Source organism: Thalassophryne amazonica, chromosome 8 (genome assembly GCF_902500255.1).
Source record: "Thalassophryne amazonica chromosome 8, fThaAma1.1, whole genome shotgun sequence".
In the NCBI taxonomy this organism is placed as follows: domain Eukaryota; kingdom Metazoa; phylum Chordata; class Actinopteri; order Batrachoidiformes; family Batrachoididae; genus Thalassophryne; species Thalassophryne amazonica.
In genome coordinates this window covers 106,312,224-106,333,949 of record NC_047110.1, presented here as the reverse complement: position 1 = coordinate 106,333,949, position 21,726 = coordinate 106,312,224, and the positions used below count along the sequence as shown (strand labels likewise).

At 47.4% G+C, this 21,726-nt stretch overlaps 1 protein-coding gene across 1 annotated transcript in view; it reads right to left on the bottom strand.

Moving 5' to 3' along the window:
* Window positions 1–21,726, bottom strand: part of LOC117516253 (polypeptide N-acetylgalactosaminyltransferase 18-like) — a 483,867-nt gene that overhangs the window by 151,629 nt on the left and 310,512 nt on the right. Inside the window, exon 5 of the mRNA XM_034177182.1 lies at window positions 12,650–12,847. Coding sequence (XP_034033073.1) covers window positions 12,650–12,847 — 198 coding nt within the window. The remainder of the gene's footprint in view (window positions 1–12,649; window positions 12,848–21,726) is intronic.

Sequence of the window (21,726 nt, the reverse complement as noted above, 5' to 3'; positions counted from 1 at the left end):
GGTTTGAATCATATTTGTCTAATAGATTACAATTTGTTCATGTAAATGGGGAATCTTCTTCACAGACTAAAGTTAATTATGGAGTTCCACAAGGTTCTATGCTAGGACCAATTTTATTCACTTTATACATGCTTCCCTTAGGTAGTATTATTAGACGGTATTGCTTAAATTTTCATTGTTACGCAGATGATACCCAGCTTTATCTATCCATGAAGCCAGAGGATACACACCAATTAGCTAAACTGCAGGATTGTCTTACAGACATAAAGACATGGATGACCTCTAATTTCCTGCTTTTAAACTCAGATAAAACTGAAGTTATTGTACTTGGCCCCACAAATCTTAGAAACATGGTGTCTAACCAGATCCTTACTCTGGATGGCATTACCCTGACCTCTAGTAATACTGTGAGAAATCTTGGAGTCATTTTTGATCAGGATATGTCATTCAAAGCGCATATTAAACAAATATGTAGGACTGCTTTTTTGCATTTACGCAATATCTCTAAAATCAGAAAGGTCTTGTCTCAGAGTGATGCTGAAAAACTAAATCATGCATTTATTTCCTCTAGGCTGGACTATTGTAATTCATTATTATCAGGTTGTCCTAAAAGTTCCCTAAAAAGCCTTCAGTTAATTCAAAATGCTGCAGCTAGAGTACTAACAGGCACTAGAAGGAGAGAGTATATCTCACCCATATTGGCCTCTCTTCATTGGCTTCCTGTTAATTCTAGAATAGAATTTAAAATTCTTCTTCTTACTTATAAGGTTTTGAATAATCAGGTCCTATCTTATCTTAGGGACCTCGTAGTACCATATCACCCCAATAGAGCGCTTCGCTCTCAGACTGCAGGCTTACTTGTAGTTCCTAGGGTTTGTAAGAGTAGAATGGGAGGCAGAGTTCAGCTTTCAGGCTCCTCTCCTGTGGAACCAGCTCCCAATTCAGATCAGGGAGACAGACACCCTCTCTACTTTTAAGATTAGGCTTAAAACTTTCCTTTTTGCTAAAGCTTATAGTTAGGGCTGGATCAGGTGACCCTGAACCATCCCTTAGTTATGCTGCTATAGACGTAGACTGCTGGGGGGTTCCCATGATGCACTGTTTCTTTCTCTTTTGCTCTGTATGCACCACTCTGCATTTAATCATTAGTGATCGATCTCTGCTCCCCTCCACAGCATGTCTTTTTCCTGGTTCTCTCCCTCAGCCCCAACCAGTCCCAGCAGAAGACTGCCCCTCCCTGAGCTTGGTTCTGCTGGAGGTTTCTTCCTGTTAAAAGGGAGTTTTTCCTTCCCACTGTAGCCAAGTGCTTGCTCACAGGGGGTCGTTTTGACCGTTGGGGTTTTACATAATTATTGTATGGCCTTGCCTTACAATATAAAGCGCCTTGGGGCAACTGTTTGTTGTGATTTGGCGCTATATAAAAAAATTGATTGATTGATTGATTGATATTGTGTGCTCATTTTTATTATATTGTGCGCACATTATCATTATATTGTGTGTTTGTTTTATTATGTTGTCCACACATTTTATTATATTGTGTGCACCGTTATTATATTGTGCACTCATTTTATTATATTGTGCGCACGGTTTATTATAGTGTGTGCTCATTTTATTATACTCTGCGCACGTTTCATCATATTGTGCACTTGTTGTTGTGTGAGCCGCTGAAGAGGAGGTACTGCTGGCCCACCACCACCAGAGGGCGCCCTGTCTGGAGTGCGGGCTCCAGGCACCAGAGGGCGCTGCCGCCTCACAGGAGCAGCTGTCACTTATCGCCTACGACAGCTGTCACCAATCATCTGATCAGCAGTGGTATATCAGCAGGACGACATCTCCACCTCTTTGCCGAGATATCGCTCTACCTTGAAGGTACCATACTCAGCCGACTGTGTTGTCTTTTTTCGACATTAACACTTTGTTACTTTTGTGCGTTAAATAGCAGACATTCTTCCGACGAGAGGTGGAGGTGGTTTTCCCGCCATACGGGTTGCTGGGTGCAAATGCACCCACATTTAACTGTTTTTGTTCCTCGCCAGCAGTACCAGATTCGACACGCGGAGGCAGTGGCCACCTGGGAGTTCGGGACTTGGCGGCTCCAGTATTCCCGGGGTTCGGTGGCGGAGGAAAACGTGTGGTTCCGGTTCTGCTTTGGACAGACGTCTCTTATCTTCGAGCCTGCCCACGTGACACATTTTGTGAATTGACTTTTTTGTCTATTGTTGTAATCTGTTGTGTTTGTTGTGCTTTTTCACAACAGTAAAGTGTTGTTATTTGACTTCCTCCATTGTCCGTTCATTTGCGCCCCCTGTTGTGGGTCCGTGTTCCTACACTTTCACAATAGGATATCTCGGCCAACGTCATGGACCCCGAGGGGCGTCAACCGGCTGTTGAACGGCCAATGGAAGAGCAGGGTGCACAGGCGTCTGCAGGAGGAATGATCGGTGAGTTGCAGCGAATCCTCACCGCTTTTACGGCTCGGTTGGATCTAATGACCGAGCAGAACGTCCTCCTTAACCGCAGGGTGGAGGCTCTCGCCGCGCAGGTGGAAGCGCGCCCTCAGGGCGCTGCTGCGGCTCCCCCTCCTGTCGATCTTGTGCGCAACAGTGACGTTCCACAGGTCGTTCAACGACCCCTCCCACCTTCCCCTGAAGCATACATAAGTCCTCCAGAGCCGTACGGGGGTTGTGTGGAGACGTGCGTGGACTTTCTTATGCAGTGTTCGCTCGTCTTCGCACAACGTCCCGTCATGTACGCGACTGATGCTAGTAAGATAGCTTATGTGATTAATCTGCTTCGCGGTGAGGCACGCGCTTGGGCTACAGCACTCTGGGAGCAAAATTCACGGCTCCTTCTCACATATGATGGGTTTGTGAGGGAATTCAGAACAGTGTTTGATCACCCAAATAGAGGCGAGACCGCTTCAGCCGTGCTGCTGTCAATGAGACAGGGGTGCCGGAGTGCAGCTGCTTATGCAGTCGACTTCCGCATCGCGGCTGCGAGGTCCGGCTGGAATAGCACTGCCCTCCGTAAACGGACTGTCGTTGGTCCTGAAGGAGCACCTGGTGGCAAAGGACGAACCGCGGGATTTAGACGGGCTTATTGATCTCGTTATACGATTAGACAATCGGTTAGAAGAACGCCGTCGGGAACGAGACAAAGGGCGTGGCCGGGCACGCGCCGTCCCTCTCCCTTCCGGTTCCGACCGAGTTCCGCCCTCCCCACGCTCCACGGCCTCTACGCTCCGTGTGGTTACAGCTCCCCCTGCTGATGAAGCTATGGACACGAGCAGGGCCACATTTAGGCCACCAGATAGACAAAGGAGGCTGGTCCGCGGAGCGTGCTTTGTTTGTGGCTCAATAGAGCATCAAGTGAGGAACTGCCCCGAGCGGTTAAACACCAACGCCCGCCCCTAGAAACTGGGTTAGGGGTGGGTCAAAACATTCACGTGGGACATACCCATATTGCCACACGACTCCCAGTTACAATCCTTTATGAGGATTTAACCCTGAAGGCCCCAGCACTGGTGGACACGGGCTCTGAAGGGAATCTGCTAGACAGCAGATGGGCCAGGGAGGCAGGGCTCCCTCTGGTGGCGCTTACCTTGCTTGTGCAGGTGCGGGCACTAGATGGCTCCCTACTCCCTCTAATCACACATAAGACACCACCAGTAACTCTGGTGGTGTCACGGAACCACCGGGAGGAGATCGAGTTTTTTGTGACTCCTGCCACCTCCCGTGTGATTCTCGGGTTCCCTTGGATGTTAAAACACAATCCCCGGATCGATTGGCCGTCCGGGGTAGTGGTTCAGTGGAGCAAAACCTGCCATCAGGTATGTTTAGGTTCCTCGGTTCCTCCCGGTTCCCAGGCTAAGGAGGAGGTCAGAGTCCCGCCCAATCTTGGGACGGTGCCGGTGGAGTACCATGACCTTGTGGATGTGTTCAGTAAGGATCTGGCGCTCACCCTTCCCCCCACCGTCCGTACGATTGTGCCATTGAATTGGTTCCAGGCGTTGAGTTCCCGTCCAGCAGGCTGTACAACCTCTCACGACCTGAGCGCGAATCAATGGAGACCTACATCCGGGACTCTTTAGCCGCCGGGTTGATCCGGAATTCCACCTCCCCGATGGGTGCAGGTTTCTTTTTTGTGGGTAAAAAAGATGGCGGACTTCGTCCATGCATTGATTATAGGGGGCTGAACGAAATCACGGTTCGTAATCGATACCCGTTGCCCTTGTTGCATTCAGTGTTCACGCCCCTGCATGGAGCCCAGATATTCACTAAGCTAGATCTTAGAAATGCGTATCACCTGGTTCGGATCCGGAAGGGAGACGAGTGGAAGACGGCATTTAACACCCCCTTAGGTCACTTTGAGTACCTGGTCATGCCGTTCGGCCTCACAAATGCCCCCGCGACGTTCCAAGCATTAGTTAATGATGTCTTGCGGGATTTCCTGCACCGATTCGTCTTCGTATATCTAGACGATATACTCATCTTTTCTCCGGATCCTGAGACTCATGTCCGGCATGTACGTCAGGTCCTGCAGCGGTTGTTGGAGAACCGGCTGTTTGTGAAGGGCGAGAAGTGTGAGTTTCACCGCACCTCTTTGTCCTTCCTGGGGTTTATCATCTCCCCCAACTCCGTCGCTCCTGATCCGGCCAAGGTTGCAGCGGTGAGAGACTGGCCCCAACCCACCAGCCGTAGGAAGCTGCAACAGTTCCTCGGCTTTGCAAATTTCTACAGGAGGTTCATTAAGGGCTACAGTCAGGTAGTTAGCCCCCTGACAGCCCTGACCTCTCCAAAAGTCCCCTTCACCTGGTCGGATCGGTGCGATGCCGCGTTCAAGGAGTTGAAACGGCGCTTCTCGTCTGCACCTGTTCTGGTGCAGCCCGATCCTAGTCGCCAGTTTGTGGTTGAAGTGGACGCCTCGGACTCAGGGATAGGAGCCGTGCTATCCCAGAGCGGAAAGGCCGATAAGGTCCTTCACCCGTGTGCCTATTTTTCCCGCAGGTTGACCCCGGCCGAACGGAACTATGACGTCGGCAATCGAGAACTCCTTGCGGTGAAAGAGGCTCTTGAAGAGTGGAGACATCTGTTGGAGGGAACGTCCATGCCATTCACGGTTTTCACTGACCACCGGAACCTGGAGTATATCAGGACCGCCAAGCGGCTGAACCCCAGGCAAGCCCGCTGGTCACTGTTCTTCGGCCGTTTTGACTTCCGGATCACCTACCGTCCCGGGACCAAAAACCAGAGATCGGACGTCTTGTCCCGGGTGCATGAAGACGAAGTCAAAACGGAGTTGTTGGATCCACCGGAACCTATCATCCCGGAGTCCGCTATCGTGGCCACCCTCACCTGGGACGTAGAGAAAACCGTCCGGGAGGCCCTGGCACGGAGCCCGGATCCCGGAACTGGGCCGAAGAACAAACTGTACGTCCCACCAGAGGCCAGGGCTGCAGTCCTGGACTTCTGTCACGGCTCCAAGTTCTCCTGTCATCCAGGGGTGCGTAGGACCGTGGCAGTTGTCCGGCAGCGCTTCTCGTGGGCGTCCCTGGAGGCCGACGCCCGGGATTATATCCAGGCCTGCACCACCTGCGCCAGGGGCAAGGCTGACCACCGCAGGGCATCGGGACTGCTCCAGCCACTGCCTGTGCCTCATCGCCCCTGGTCCCACATCAGCCTGGATTTTGTCATGGGCCTCCCGCCGTCCCAGGGCAACACCACCATCCTCACGATAGTGGACCAATTCTCCAAGGCGGCCCACTTCGTGGCCCTCCCGAAGCTCCCGACTGCCCAGGAGACAGCGGACCTCCTGGTCCACCACGTCGTTCGGCTGCATGGGATTCCAACAGACATCGTCTCCGATCGCGGTCCCCAGTTCTCGCAAGTCTGGAGGAGCTTCTGCCGGGAACTGGTGGCCACGGTGAGTCTCTCGTCCGGGTATCATCCTCAGACCAACAGGCAAGCAGAACGGGTCAATCAGGAGGTGGAACAGGCCCTGCGCTGCGTGACGGCCGCGCACCCGGCGGCCTGGAGTACCCATTTGGCCTGGATCGAGTATGCCCATAACAGCCAGGTGTCTTCAGCCACCGGCCTCTCCCCTTTTGAGGTGTGTCTGGGGTATCAGCCCCCGTTGTTTCCGGTGGTTGAGGGAGAGGTTGGTGTGCCCTCGGTCCAGGCCCACCTGCGGAAGTGCCGTCGGGTGTGGCGCGCCGCCCGTTCTGCTTTGCTAAAGGCCCGGACGAGGGCAAAAGCCCATGCAGACCGTCGGCGGACCCCGGCCCCTGCGTATCAGCCATGGCAGGAGGTGTGGTTGTCCACAAAGGACATTCCCCTGAAAGTGGACTCCCTCAAACTACAGGACCGTTACATCGGTCCCTTCAGAATCCTTAAGGTCATCAGTCCAGCCGCAGTGAGGCTTCAGCTTCCGGCCTCACTGCGGATCCATCCTGTTTTCCATGTGTCCCGGATAAAGCCGCATCACACCTCGCCCCTCTGTGCTCCGGGTCCGGCGCCGCCTCCTGCCCGGATCATCGATGGCGAGCCGGCTTGGACTGTGCGCCGGCTCTTGGATGTCCGTAGGATGGGCCGGGGCTTCCAGTATTTGGTGGACTGGGAGGGGTAAGGACCCGAAGAACGCTCCTGGGTGAAGAGGGGCTTCATCCTGGACCCGGCCCTCCTGGCCGATTTCTACCGCCGCCACCCGGACAAGCCTGGTCGGGTGCCGGGAGGCGCCCGTTGAGGGGGGGGTCCTGTTGTGTGGGCCGCTGAAGAGGAGGTACTGCTGGCCCACCACCACCAGAGGGCGCCCTGTCTGGAGTGCGGGCTCCAGGCACCAGAGGGCGCTGCCGCCTCACAGGAGCAGCCGGGGTGACAGCTGTCACTTATCGCCTACGACAGCTGTCACCAATCATCTGATCAGCAGTGGTATATCAGCAGGACGACATCTCCACCTCTTTGCCGAGATATCGCTCTACCTTGAAGGCACCGTACTCAGCCGACTGTGTTGTCTTTTTTCGACATTAACACTTTGTTACTTTTGTGCGTTAAATAGCAGACATTCTTCCGACGAGAGGTGGAGGTGGTTTTCCTGCCATACGGGTTGCTGGGTGCAAACGCACCCACATTTAACTGTTTTTGTTCCTCGCCAGCAGTACCAGATTCGACACGCGGAGGCAGTGGCCACCTGGGAGTTCGGGACTTGGCGGCTCCAGTATTCCCGGGGTTCGGTGGCGGAGGAAAACGTTTGGTTCCGGTTCTGCTTTGGACAGACGTCTCTTATCTTCGAGCCTGCCCACGTGACACATTTTGTGAATTGACTTTTTTGTCTATTGTTGTAAAGTAAAGTAAAGTGTTGTTATTTGACTTCCTCCATTGTCCGTTCATTTGCGCCCCCTGTTGTGGGTCCGTGTTCCTACACTTTCACAACACTTGTTTTATTATATTGTGCACATGTTTTATTATATTGTGCGTTCATTTTATTATATTGTGCGCACATTTTATTATATTGTGTGCTCATTTTTATTATATTGTGCGCACATTATCATTATATTGTGTGTTTGTTTTATTATGTTGTGCACACATTTTATTATATTGTGTGCACCGTTATTATATTGTGCACTCATTTTATTATATTGTGCGCACGGTTTATTATATTGTGTGCTCATTTTATTATATTGTGCACTTGTTTTATTATATTGTGCACACGGTTAACTATATTGTGCGCACGGTTTATTATATTGTGTGCTCATTTTATTATATTGTGCACTTGTTTTATTATATTGTGCGCACGGTTTATTATATTGTGCGCTCATTTTATTATATTGTGCGCACGTTTATTATATTGTGTGCACCTTTTAAGCATCGTTTGAGTAAAAAAAGAGCACAATCTACTTAAACGTGGCCACAATTTGTAAAACGTGCACTCAATTACTGAATATTGTCTTGACACATAAATGTTGGCTATTAGCCAACAAACCAGGAGACAGTGTAATGCATTTCCCCATTAGAAATGAATCTGGTCAGGGTATGTCATCATGGTTTGGGTGTACAAGGACATATAGAGAACTCTAGCTACCCAGCATGGCATAATCTGGAGTTTAAGCACATAAAAAAGGATGCTGAGGGCGAAGCGTCTCCCCATCGTGAGGATGACAATTTAGCTCATGAGTTCATTTTGAATGAAAGGAAAACATGTGCATGTTTTATTAATTCGAGGGCTCAATTAAAGGAAAACGTGCATTCGTTTTATTAATTCGAGGGCTCAATTAAAGGAAAACGTGCATCCGTTTTATTAATTCGAGGGCTCAATTAAAGGAAAACGTGCACACGAATTACCACAGCCAGAAAAACGTGTGCACGTTTTATTAATTTCAGAGCAAGTTTTATTAATTCGAGGACTCAATTAAAGGAAAATGTGTGCACGAATTACCATGGCCAGGAAAACGTGCGTATGTTTTATTAATTTGAGAACAAGTTTTATTAATTCGAGGGCTCAAGTAAAGGAAAACGTGCGCACGAATTACCACAGCCAGGAAAACGTGTTCATGTTTTATTAATTTGAGAGCAAGTTTTATTAATTCGAGGACTCAATTAAAGGAAAACGTGTGCACGAATTACCACAGCCAGGAAAACATGTTCACGTTTTATTAATTTGAGAGCAAGTTTTATTAATTCATGGGCTCAATTAAAGGAAAACGTGTGCACGAATTACCACGGCCAGGAAAACATGTTCACGTTTTATTAATTTGAGAGCAAGTTTTATTAATTCGTGGGCTCAATTAAAGGAAAACATGTGGACAAATTATCATGGCCAGAAAAAAAAAAAAATCACTTTAAGTGACCTCTCCCGGGTTCCGTAGAAAACCACACAGAAGTTTTAAAAATCAAAGTTACAAATTGTTTTACAAGCAGACAGAATATAAAAGGCTGGTATAAAATATAAAATAACCTGGCCACAAAAAGTATTGGATTCTTTTAGAACATGTGACTTTTCAATCACATTTTAGTGTTTTTTGCTTGCTCCACAATGAGGTGATTTTTAGGGGACTCTGTAAATGTTAAGGTGTACACAGCTCCGTTATTAGGCTTAATTGCTTGTTAAGCATCATTATTATTAATTACGAGGGCATTCCCTGGAGGACAGCACACACTTTGCATGGATGCCATTACTCTATAATGGGTCACCAAAGGCAGGCCCTTAATGACAGGTGGGCTGATAACATCATTACCTGCCCATTACTTCAGTAAGCTCTGGAACAGAGTGTTTTGTTTAATACCATGGTATCATCGTTTTAATCTAGCATAATATACAGTGTGGCGCTCAGCAGCAGCACCTGCCACGCCTCCTGACTCCTTAACCGAACCAGCGTTTGATGGATTTGTTTCAGTACAACGTGCGTCACGGTGATGCTCTTGTGTCACCAGTTATCTTGCTAACGTCTCCATAAGATGTCTTGTAAATATCCTCATGCACAAAATAGCATGAATTGTCCATTTAACATGCTTGCCTTCATAAATATGCAATTTGGAGTATGTTCACCCGAGTGCACAAATCTGTGGGTGCTGACCATTGCAAATAAATCAGGTTTGCACACGCAATGCGATGAATCAAGATCGAAAAGGAAATTTAACAGATGCTGATAGAAACTGAATATTGCGCTTGGCAGACTGCTATTTGACACCGCCTCCTTGAAGATGGAATAAAAAAAATATTGTAAATGTCAAGCATATTTTAAGAGTTAACGGTTGATTTGTTAATTACAAATGTCTGCATGCACAGTAGCTGAACCGCAGTTCTGCACTGAGCTCAAAGTGTGTTTTAGTGTGACTCCTGATCATTACTGTCATTGACGTATTTTAAAGTCACTCTAATGTGAAGGCTGCAATAAATTTCCTGAACGCTGGTATAAAAACAGTCCTCTATGTGTTCCACCGGCAGAACACAGCATAATTATCCACCAGTTGGCTTAAACACCGTCGATGGAACAATAATTAAATCTCTGAAATGGCAAATTTATTGTTTGCTTGTTTAATTCCCAACACATGAACGTGGTCAGTTATGAGTTCATGTGTAATTGAGCATAATGCTCATACCTGAAAATGTCTGAATTTCATTTTGTGCATACAGTCATTCAGGAAAAAGGCAGTGAGTTTCTTCACTCATTGAGCAGCCAGATATTTATCCTTATAATGCACTGAATAAACGTGCATGCACACAAATGCACAGTGGACGACATGGAGCTTCAAAGCCCTGAACATCTTTTTTTCAAGTGTGCTCCACATCTAATCCACCGTGAACCCTTACTGTGCATTATACTCACAAATGATCCAGCTGTCAGAACGATGCCTTTGCCTGACAACAAAGTCAGGACACTTTGAGGAAATTCAGCCGAAAACCAAACAAATATTTGATCTGCACCAAACTGAATCAACAGGGGTGAAAAATAACTCCTATTAGTATTCATGCTGTCAGTTCAGCATCTCCTCTTATCAATATGAAATGCAGCACTGCTGCAAAATCCAGCCTGTTCGGATGAGTGTCTTTTCCCTGTGGGTGCACATGCTGGAAAACAGTCGGAATCTGTCCAACCTGCTGAGAGAATCCCGACTTCCTCCACTGAGACATCACCTGTTCTTTTATATCGCAGTGGAAGTTTTTAGGTACTCAGTGCAACATAAAGATTATGTACTGATAGTACAATTACATCTCAAATGTACCACAGGGAGTCTGCAGGCAGTGCAGGATTGTAAGGATTCTGGAGGTGATAGCACAGGAAATCTGAAGCTACACATCAGTCACACAGGAAGAACATGAGAGGCAGTCTTCTTAGCAACATATAAAGAGAAAGAAGTGGGTCCTGTACAGGTCCCGAGGCCCACTGGTACCGGTGGTTTTCCCTCGATTCCATTATGGGATGCAGATGAGAGTCAAATTCACTTTTCATTCCGTGTCTCCCCCTGGATGAGCAAAGGTACTGGCATCAATGGATACCCTGATTGCATGTTTTGGTGAAGGTGAGGAATCTGAGTGTCTGGATTGTTCTGAATCAAGACTAGGATCTAGGCTTTCAATAACATCCTGGACTCAGCCATTAGAAGTACATCTGTATGTGGTGAAAGTGTTGGACTTACAGAAACATTCATTTCTTTCAGCAGTGGCATTCATGCCTCTGGGTTCTCAGACTTTGAGATTACGAGCTTACAGAGTCACTGGACAGTTTGGAGATCCAGTGTGTCTTTGCAGGAGAATGAAGGTCCAAGTGTTTAGGATCTTGGTGCTTCATGTCTTATTGTAAGGTTGTGAGAGTTGAGGAGACGACTGGATGCTTTTATTGCTAGATCTATTAGGAGGTTCCTCATCTACCACTGGAGGGACTTTCACCCAAACGAGACAAAAGATAAGAAGAATCACGTATGGTGCGAGGAACGACAGCATTTTGGCCATCTAGCACGCTACCTAGTCATTACACTCCTATCCCACAGAGCTACATGCTCTGATAGCTGACCAACAGTTAAAAGTAAAGCCTATTAGGGGATTCATGGAACGATTAATGTAGAAGTGGACTTAGAGTAAGACAGAAGCCATAAAGCCAGTCCATATTCTAGATAAAGCAAGAATAGAGCAAATCATGGTGGCTTAGTGGTTAGCACTGTTGCCTCACAACAAGAAGGTCATGGGATTGATTCCCACCTGTGGCTTTTCTGTGTGGAGCTTGCATTTTCTCCTCGTGTTTGTGTGGGTTTCCTCCGGGTACTCCACTTTCCTCCCACATTTAAAGACATGCAGGTTAGGTGAATTGGAAACTTTAAATTGCCCAGGTCTCCCTTGCAAAACAGATCTCGATCTCAACGGTACTAACCTGGTTAAATAAATGTAAAAATTCAAAATAAAGCCTTGTTTGACCAAATATCACCTTTGCCATCAATGGGTCAACAGGGCCTGCAGAACCTGGGGTGGCTCTTTGGTGGGGTGGATGCGGCGATGTGCAGCACTAGTGCATGCTACTACACTTGACTTGATCATTATATTTTATTTTGTACAAACAATAATGTAATGCCCTTGTTTGCCTGATTATTTTCCTCATTTAGAAGAAAATGAGATGTAAAACACAAACCCAATATAATCTATAAATTAAAGGCTTGTCTGTGAGCAAATAGCATGAAAAACTCAACATAAAAGCCAGAAATAAATCATTGGTGGCGTCCACCTTCATCCATGACACTGTAACACTGAGCAGAATACAATATGTCCTTTTGTGCCTCTTAATCTATAAACTGAGAAGCATTGATTTGCAGTGAATCACAACCACACGTTGTCCTTTTGAAAGTGATTCTGGTGAGTCGGGTACTTTACTCTTGTCGGTCTGATGCTGTAGTTTAAGCAGTACTTTCCGAGTTAATTATGTCAGAGTTGATTTTATTTGTATGTGAGAAGGTGGAAGGTTCAATCGAAGAATAGCAGGCTTGACTGTAGCGATTTGACTTTTATGGCTGCAATGGCAAAAACCCAAATAACGAACAGATTTAAATGAAATTATGAGCTGCAATAAAACAAAAGGTTGCGCTGCAGCACTTCCACAGCTGGTCCATCACAATAACAAATAGTGACACTGGGAGGTCACCCTTTTAAAAACCCTTCATTTAATTACCTGATGGGGGCAGTGTGGTTCCGCTGTGTCCACCAGGACTTTGGCGGGTTGAGGTATCGACACCACAGCTCCCAGTCAAAGCCCTGAGCAGACAGCGGGTACTCCTCAATCTCAAAGGTGTCATACTTGATGTTGTCAAAAGAGGGCGATATCACTCGGGTTCTGTCCTCTTTAATTCTCTGCAGAATTGGCTCCGCCCTGTGGGAGGACAGAGCACATATGGAACAGAGTGCAAAACAGCTTTTTGTTCACATTGAGAATGTATGAAAATATCTGTATTTTACTTGGTTATGATTATTGTTATTACTATTATTGGCTGCTTGGCAACAAATTAGCACATGCACAATTAGACACTTTAATTGTGCATTTAATAAACTTCCGCAGTTATTAATTAATGGTAAATGTACTGCATTTATATAACACTTTTCCATCTGCATCAGACGCTTTATAATAATGCCTCACATTTTCCCATTCACACAAACACACTCATATCTCGATGTCAGGGTGCTGCCATGCAAGGCGCTCACTACACACCGGGAGGAACTTACGGATCAATGACCTTTGTGATTTTCCGGTCAGGCTGGGATTTGAACCAAGCCTGACTGGTTCAAAACCTCACAAGCATGAGAACACAAGCATTCCAGCGCATCCACGGATATCCGAAGGAGACTAGTGTCACCACAACTACTGTATTTTCCTGAGTATAAGTCATGTTTTTTTCACTAATTTGAAATTTATACTCCAGAAAATATGGTATGTCTGTTGATATCAGAGACCCATGTAGCAATTCCCAGTGTTGGAGGAGGCACACATTCTTATTGACTCATGAAGTAGGATTTTAGACAATCAGCACAACTACAACAATCATCACCCAAGCACAACCATGTGATACAATGCTGCTGTAAATGATTGTTACAAATATGCTGACTGTCTGAAATCTTACAATCTTCAAATTAAGGCAAGAATGGGACAATACCTTGGTGCCACGCACTACTGCATCCACCACACGGGCCCATAGATGGTATATTCTTCTTCTTTGTCTTTTGGCTGTTCCCGTTAGGTGTCGCCACAGCAGATCAATCGTTTCCATCTCACCCTGTCCTCTGTATCTTCCTCTGTCACACCAACCACCTGCATGTCCTCTCTCAGCACATCCATGAACCTCCTCTTTGGTCTCCCTCTTCTCCTCCTGCCCAGTGGCTCCATCCTCAGCATCCTTCTCTCTATATATTCTGGGTCCCTCCTCTGCACATGTCCAAACCATCTCAATCTCACCTCTCTGACTTTGTCTCCAAACCGTCCCACCTGAGCTGTCCCTCTGATATGTTCATTCCTAATCTTGTCCATTCTTGTCACTCCCAAAGAGAATCTCAACATCTTCAGCTCTGCCACCTCCAGCTCTGCCTCCTGTCTTTTTCTTAGTGCCACCGTCTCTAAGCCGTACAACATAGCTGGTCTCACTACTGTCTTGTAAACTTTCCCCTTCACTCTTGCTGATATTCTTCAGTCACAAATCACTCCTGCCACCTTTCTCCACCCACTCCACCCTGCCTGCACTCTCTTCTTCACCTCTCTACCACACTCTCCATTACTTTGAACAGTTGACCCCAAATATTTAAACTCATCTACTTTCACCACTTCTACTCTTTGTAACTGCACTATTCCACTGGGCTCCCTCTCATTCACACACATGTACTCAGTCTTGCTTCTACTGACTTTCATTCCCCTTCTCTCCAAAGCATATCTCCACCTCTCCAGATTAGACACAACTTGCTCTCTACTCGATCACAACGTCATCTGCAAACATCATAGCCCATGGGAACTCCTGTCTGATCTCATCCGTCAACCTGTCCATCACCACTGCAAACAAGCCACCCTTCTAGTTTTCTTTGTCTCCTGCTGTTTGCAGAAATGTTCTCCTCCTCTTCTTCGTCGTCTTCGCCCAGCAGTAGCCCAATTTCCACCGGCACCCTGTTGGGCAACAGCACCGGTGGCGGACGTTGTTAACCTGGGCCGCGACCGATCCGGTATGGAAATTCGATGGTATATAACTGGATTAAATGTTGACCAATAAAAATGCACCTTATGCAGCACTGGAAAATGCTGCACGGATCACAAGTGTTGACATACCGTAATTACATCAGGACACCATTTTTTTTTTAACTTGGATATCTGAGGATCTGCAGGGAATTTTCATGCCTGTGAAAATATGTACCAAAAACACATCCTCATAATGAGACTGAGTTGGTTCAGAAGTTGTTTTTTTTCCCCTCTCGCAACAAAAGTTGCATTACAAACTTGGTTAGCAATTCTTATTTATTTAGTTATTTTGGCCAAGCCCGTTTGGCAACTGGAAACAAAACAAAACAAACCAGAAAAAAAACACTTAAGTCCTCAACAGCCATAATTTACAGTGCACCCAGAAAGTATTGGAAAATTTACTCTACACAGGTTAATATTTTAGCCTGGTGTGCATCAGACGGCTGATGCACACCACAATATAAATGTACAAGTAAATACACATCTGTCTGTAATGGTGCTTTTGGGTATTCATGACTTCATCATGTGACATCATTATTCCTTAGTTTTTTTATTTTTAATAAATTTGCAAAAACAAACAAAGAAACAGAAAACAACTTTTTTTCATGTTGTCATTATGGAGTGTTGTGAGTAGAATTTTGAGTGAAAAAGAATGAATTTAGTCCATTCTGGAATAAGGTTGTAACATAACAAAATGTGGAAAAAGTGAAGCACTGTGAATATTTTCTGGATACACTGTATTTGAGGTGAAAAAAATTCTAGTTCCAAACTGAGAGTTTTCAGACACACAAACTAACCACTGCTGCAAAGCTACAACAGCACACAAACACAGGATTCATGCTGTATTGATCTTGACTCATGTTTGTTCAACAAACATCACTTATTTTTCTTTCCCTGCTGCTTTATATTTTATTTTCTTCCTGAATAAATCTGGTCAACTTGAGTTCCAACAGCATCAGGAGCATGAGAACAATCGTGTTTATCGTTCTTACAGAATTGACAAAAAATTTGGGTTTGTTACAATTTACATTTGTTCAGGAGTGGCCGCTATATGGGTCCTTGCACCACACTATATTAATACAATTTCATAAAAGATGTTAAACTGACAGCAAATTCACAGTCACAAGTGGAAGGTCAGTCAGAAGAGGAGAAACAAAACAAAGTGAGGAAAGAGATGAAGATGGGAGATCTGGATTAGGAGGTAAATCCAGCTGTGAGAGGTTCAAAGCTGACTCTCAGGGAGCTCAGACGCAGATCCACTCTGAACATACGGTATTGAGACGCACGGAAAGAGCTGGAGAGGGAAAGAGGCTAAAATGTTCACCGTGTTCAGCTGTTCCTGACATTTAAAATTTACTTCCAGATGAAGTGCAGGAGGTGTTTAATGTGAAAAATCATGCTCCAGTCTGGGGAGTTCAAGGACCTACTGCACACAGAGCACCTCCAGAGAACAGGAGCTCAGACCGAGCCTGGAGGTCAGATTTTGGTGGATCTTGTACGTACGTTTGCAGGGGTGTGACTGTGGCGCTGTACATGTCGGGGCGCTCGGCTCGCCGTACGAAGGTGTTGCTGAAGGCGAGTAGTTTGACAAACACAAGCAGAGTTGAGGTTTATCGAGTGGGCAGATGTCCAAACAGAGAAAACAGCTTTGCAAACAGGCTGGCAGGTTTTATAAGACTGAGTTTTGTTCCTGTGGGTGGATGGAGTTAGCACTAAGCACAGCTAACCTAAAAGTTAGCCCAGCTGCTGACTGAAAATTTAACTCTGATAACTCTATACTGATAATCCACTAAAACATTTAGCTGACGCTACCGCTAACCACTAGCTTTTATTATAGGGTGACCAAACATACTGTTTTTCCAGGACATGTCCTGTTTTCACGTCCTGCCTGGGCTTTTTTTTTTTTTTTTTTAAATGAAAGCAATAAAAATGTCCTGTTTGTCATTGTTTTTCATCTTTGAGCATCTTTGAGTAAACTTCGAGTATTATTTGAGTATCTCATTGCCGGTGTCGCAGACAGAACCCCCCGCCTTCACTGCACGTGTCATTTCAGAGCATCAGCAGCAATTCACTGATTATCACCTTGTTTCTGCTTCAAACTTCACTCCAGTCATCATCCATCTCAGCAACAGATATCTGAAGCTTTTTGTACAAAAATCATTTCCACATAAACTCAGCATTATTTTGTAATAAAAGATGGGGGAGTGATGAGAGCGCAGCAGCAGTGCCTCTGAGTCTGACTCTCTACACCCAAAGCGATCAAAGGGAATAATGTGATTATTAACCATCCGATGACAAAGTAAACTAAAGGGGCATTTCAAAATGCTTTCTGCAGCTTGTTAGGCGTGTGTGCGCGCAATTGGCTCCAGCTGCAGCCTCCTCTGTGATTCAGGAAGTGATTAGAGCCGTTTTCAAGAAAAGAAAAAAAGATTAATGTGCCACAAAATTATTTTATATATGCAGTGTCCAGCACAGAGCACGTGGCAGCTGGTAAAACAAAGAACGGTGTCCAGCTGTGAACACAGCGGGTGGGATTGTCATGACTACATTTGTGCTATTGTGTGAACCAAAGGCATGCTCGTGTAAATGCCTCTTAAGTTCTGAAGTTATTTTTAAGCAGAAACGAGGCCATTTTAAGCAGAAATGAGGTGATAATTGGTGAATCGCTGCTGAAGCTCTGAAAAGACGGGGGAGCGATCAGAGCGCATCTAAGTCTGACTAAGTCTAAGTTATTGGCATGTACAATTGGGTATCATCAGCATAGCAATGAAAAGTAATCCCAAAATGCAGCAGTATATGGTCAAGGGGTGCTATATAAAGGGAGAAAAGCAGGGGGCCTAAGAGAGGCCCTGTGGAACATTAAGAACAGTCCTCATATTTCATGTCAACAAGGTTAGAGATAATGTTATGCAGGATACAGTGAGTGTGACTGGTTAGGTAGGATGTCAACCATGCAGCTGACTATGATGACCCCTAGTGTGTTCCACTTGATGGGCTCATGATCTTTACCACTTGATTATTGGACAAATAGTAAAAACGACCACTTCACTTTATAAATACCTGGATTCTTAGATCCAACATCGCTGTATGTTTTGTTATTTGGTAGTATGGTTACCTCTCGGAGTCTGGTCTGCCAGAGGTTTCTTCCTATGCTACTAATAAAAATAAAAAAATAACTAGATTCCTGAAGGAGTTTTTTTGACCACTGTTGCCAATGTGCTAACTTTCAGGGCGGCAAGGCTAGACCTTATAACAGTGAAGCATTTTAGGGTGACTTAAGTTGTGGTTTGGTGCTATTTAAGTAAATGAACGTGAACTGTATGAACTGATGGTAACCACCCGGCGAGACAACCAGTCCATCTCCACATCTCAAAAATAAGAATCTATCGGCTGCAGCCAGGTGAAAGGTCGGCATGTCTTTGACCTTCTCCAGCTGTTGAGATCCTCAACACTGAAGCACCTGCAGTGTTGTGTGGGCTGCCAGAAGAGGAGGTACTGCTGGCCCACCACCAGAGGGCGCCCTGCCTGAAGTGCGGCTTCAGGCACGAGAGGGCGCTGCCGCCCCACAAGAGCGGCCGGGGTGACAGCTGTCACTCATCGGCTATGACAGCTGTCACCAATCATCTACTCCTCAACCCTGATAAAAGCAGGACGACACCTCCACCACGTCGCTGAGATATCATCCTACCAAGGAGGTAATATTCTCAGCCATTTTTGACTGTGCCGTTCACACAAGTTCTCTCTTTTCTGAGTGTTTTAGGAGTTCCTGTCTACTACTGCCAGCTGGGAGCTGGGTTTGTGGTTAATGGAGGAGTGACGTCTTCACCCCTCACTCCAAACCAGCTAAGTAGTACTTTTCAGGCTCTTCATGAACTGTGTTTTCTGGTGTTAAGGTGGAGGTGTTTTCCCACCTGACTAGTAGAAGACGAACTTGCTGATTGTTTTTTGCTCTTCGCCAGCAGTACCAGATCCGACACGCGGAGACGGTGGCCACCTGGGGTACTCAGGACTTGGTGGCTCCAGTATTCTCCTGGTTCGGTGGCGGAGGAAATCATGTGGTTCCGGTTCTTCTCCAGACGGACGTCTCCTATCGTCGAGCCTGCCCACACGACACCTTGATTGATTGACTTTATATTCATTCTAAAAATCTGCTGTATGTAGTTGTGGCATTCATAACAGTAAAGTGTTCATATTTGACTTCTTCTATTGTCCGTTCATTTGTGCCCCCTGTTGTGGGTCCGTGTCACTACACTTTCACAACAGGATATCTCGGCCAGCGTCATGGACTCCGAGGGGCGTCACCCAGCAGTTGAACAGCCAATGGGAGAGCAGGGTGCACAGGCATCTGCAGGAGGCATGATTGGTGTGTTGCAGCACATCCTCACCGCCTTTACTACTCGGTTGGATCAGATGACCGAGCAAAACATCCTCCTGAACCACAGGGTGGAGGCTCTCTCCGCACAGGTGGCAGCGACCGCTCAGGGCGCTGCTGCAGCTCCTCCTCCTGCTGACCCTGTGCAGGATATAAACGTTCCACTGGTCATTCAACGACCCCTCCCACCTTCCCCTGAAGCATACATAAGCCCCCCAGAGCCGTACGGGGGTTGTGTGGAGACATGCGCGGACTTTCTTATGCAGTGTTCGCTCATCTTTGCACAACGTCCCGTCATGTACGCGTCTGATGCTAGTAAAATAGCTTATGTGATTAATCTGCTTCGGGGAGAGACACGCGCTTGGGCTACGGTGCTTTGGGAGCAAAATTCACGGCTCCTTCATACGTACACTGGGTTTGTGAGGGAGTTCAAAACCGTGTTTGACCACCCTAACAGGGGAGAGATCACTTCAACTGTGCTGCTGTCAATGAGACAGGGACGCCGGAGCGCAGCCGCTTATGCAGTCGACTTCCGCATTGCGGCTGCGAGGTCCGGCTGGAATAATGCTGCGCTCCGCGCCGCCTTCCTAAATGGACTGTCGTCGGTCCTGAAGGAGCACCTGGTGGCCAAGGACGAACCGCGGGAATTAGATGGGCTTATCGACCTCGTTATACAGTTAGACAATCGGTTGGAGGAACGCCGTCGGGAACGAGACGAGGGGCATGGCCGGGCACGCGCCGTCCCTCTTCCTTCCGGGTCCGAAAAAGGTCCGCCCTTTCCACGCTGCATGGCCTCTATGCCCCATGTGGCTACAGCTCCCCCTGCTGACGAAGCTATGGACACGAGCAGGGCCACATTCAGAACACCGAATAGACCGAAGAGGCTCCCCCGCGGGGCATGCTTTGTTTGCGGCTCAATTGAGCATCAATTGAGAGACTGCCCTGAACGGTTAAACACCAACTCCCGCCCCTAGAAACTGGGCTTAGGGTGGGCCAAGAAATTCACGTGGGACACACACATATTTCCACACGACTCCCAGTTACAATCCTTAGCAGGGATTTAACCCTTCAGGCCCCAGCACTGGTAGACAAAGGGTCAGAAGGGAATCTGCTAGACAGCAGATGGGCAAGGGAGGTAGGGCTCCCTCTGGTGGCACTTCCTTCGCCATTGCAGGTGGGAGCACTGGATGGCACCCTACTCCCTTTAATCACACACAGGACACTACCAGTAACTCTGGTGGTGTCAGGGAATCATCGGGAGGAGATAGAGTTTTTTGTGACTCCCTCTACCTCCCGTGTGATTCTGGGGTTCCCATGGATGTTAAAACACAATCCCCAGATTGATTGGCCGTCCGGGGTGGTGGTTCAGTGGCGCGAGACCTGCCATCGGGTGTGTTTAGGATCCTCGGTCCCTCCTGGTTCCCAGGCTAAGGAGCAGGTCAAAGTCCCTCCCAATCTGTCGGCGGTGCCGGTTGAGTACCACGATCTTGCTGTCGTTTTCAGCAAGGATCTGGCACTCACCCTTCCCCCGCACCGTCCGTACGATTGTGCCATCGATTTGATTCCAGGCGTGGAGTTCCCGTCCAGCAGGCTGTACAACCTCTCACGACCTGAGCACGAATCGATGGAGACCTACATCCGGGACTCCTTAGCTGCCGGGCTGATCCAGAACTCCACCTCCCCGATGGGAGCAGGTTTCTTTTTTGTGGGCAAGAAAGATGGCGGTCTTCGTCCATGCATTGATTATCGGGGGCTGAACGAGATCACGGTTCGCAACCGATACCCGTTGCCTTTGTTAGATTCGGTGTTCACCCCCCTGCATGGAGCCAAAATATTCACAAAGCTGGATCTTAGGAACGCATATCACCTGGTTCGGGTCCGGAAGGGAGACGAGTGGAAGACGGCATTCAACACCCCGTTAGGTCATTTTGAGTACCTGGTCATGCCATTCGGCCTCACTAACGCCCCCGCGACGTTCCAAGCTTTGGTAAATGACGTCTTGCGGGACTTCCTGCACCGATTCGTCTTCGTATATCTGGACGATATACTCATTTTTTCTCCGGACCCTGAGACTCATGTACGGCATGTACGTCAGGTCCTGCAGCGGTTGTTGGAGAACCGGCTGTTTGTGAAGGGCGAGAAGTGTGAGTTCCACCGCACCTCTTTGTCCTTCCTGGGGTTTATCATCTCCTCCAACTCCGTCGCCCTGGATCCAGCCAAGGTCGCGGCGGTGAGAGACTGGCCCCAACCTACGAGCCGGAGGAAGCTGCAACAGTTCCTCGGCTTCGCAAATTTTTACAGGAGGTTCATTAAGGGCTATAGTCAGGTAGTTAGCCCCCTGACAGCCCTGACCTTACCAAAGATCCCCTTCACCTGGTCGGATCGGTGCGATGCCGCGTTCAGGGAGTTGAAACAGTGCGTCTCGACTGCACCCGTCTTGGCGCAGCCCGATCCCAGTCGCCAGTTTGTGGTTGAAGTGGACGTCTCTGACTCAGGGATAGGAGCCGTGCTATCCCAGAGCGGAGGGAACGATAAGGTTCTTCACCCGTGTGCCTATTTTTCCCGCAGGTTGACCCCAGCAAAAACGGAACTATGACGTGGGCAATCGAGAACTCCTAGCGGTGAAGGAGGCTCTTGAGGAGTGGAGACATCTGTTGGAGGGAGC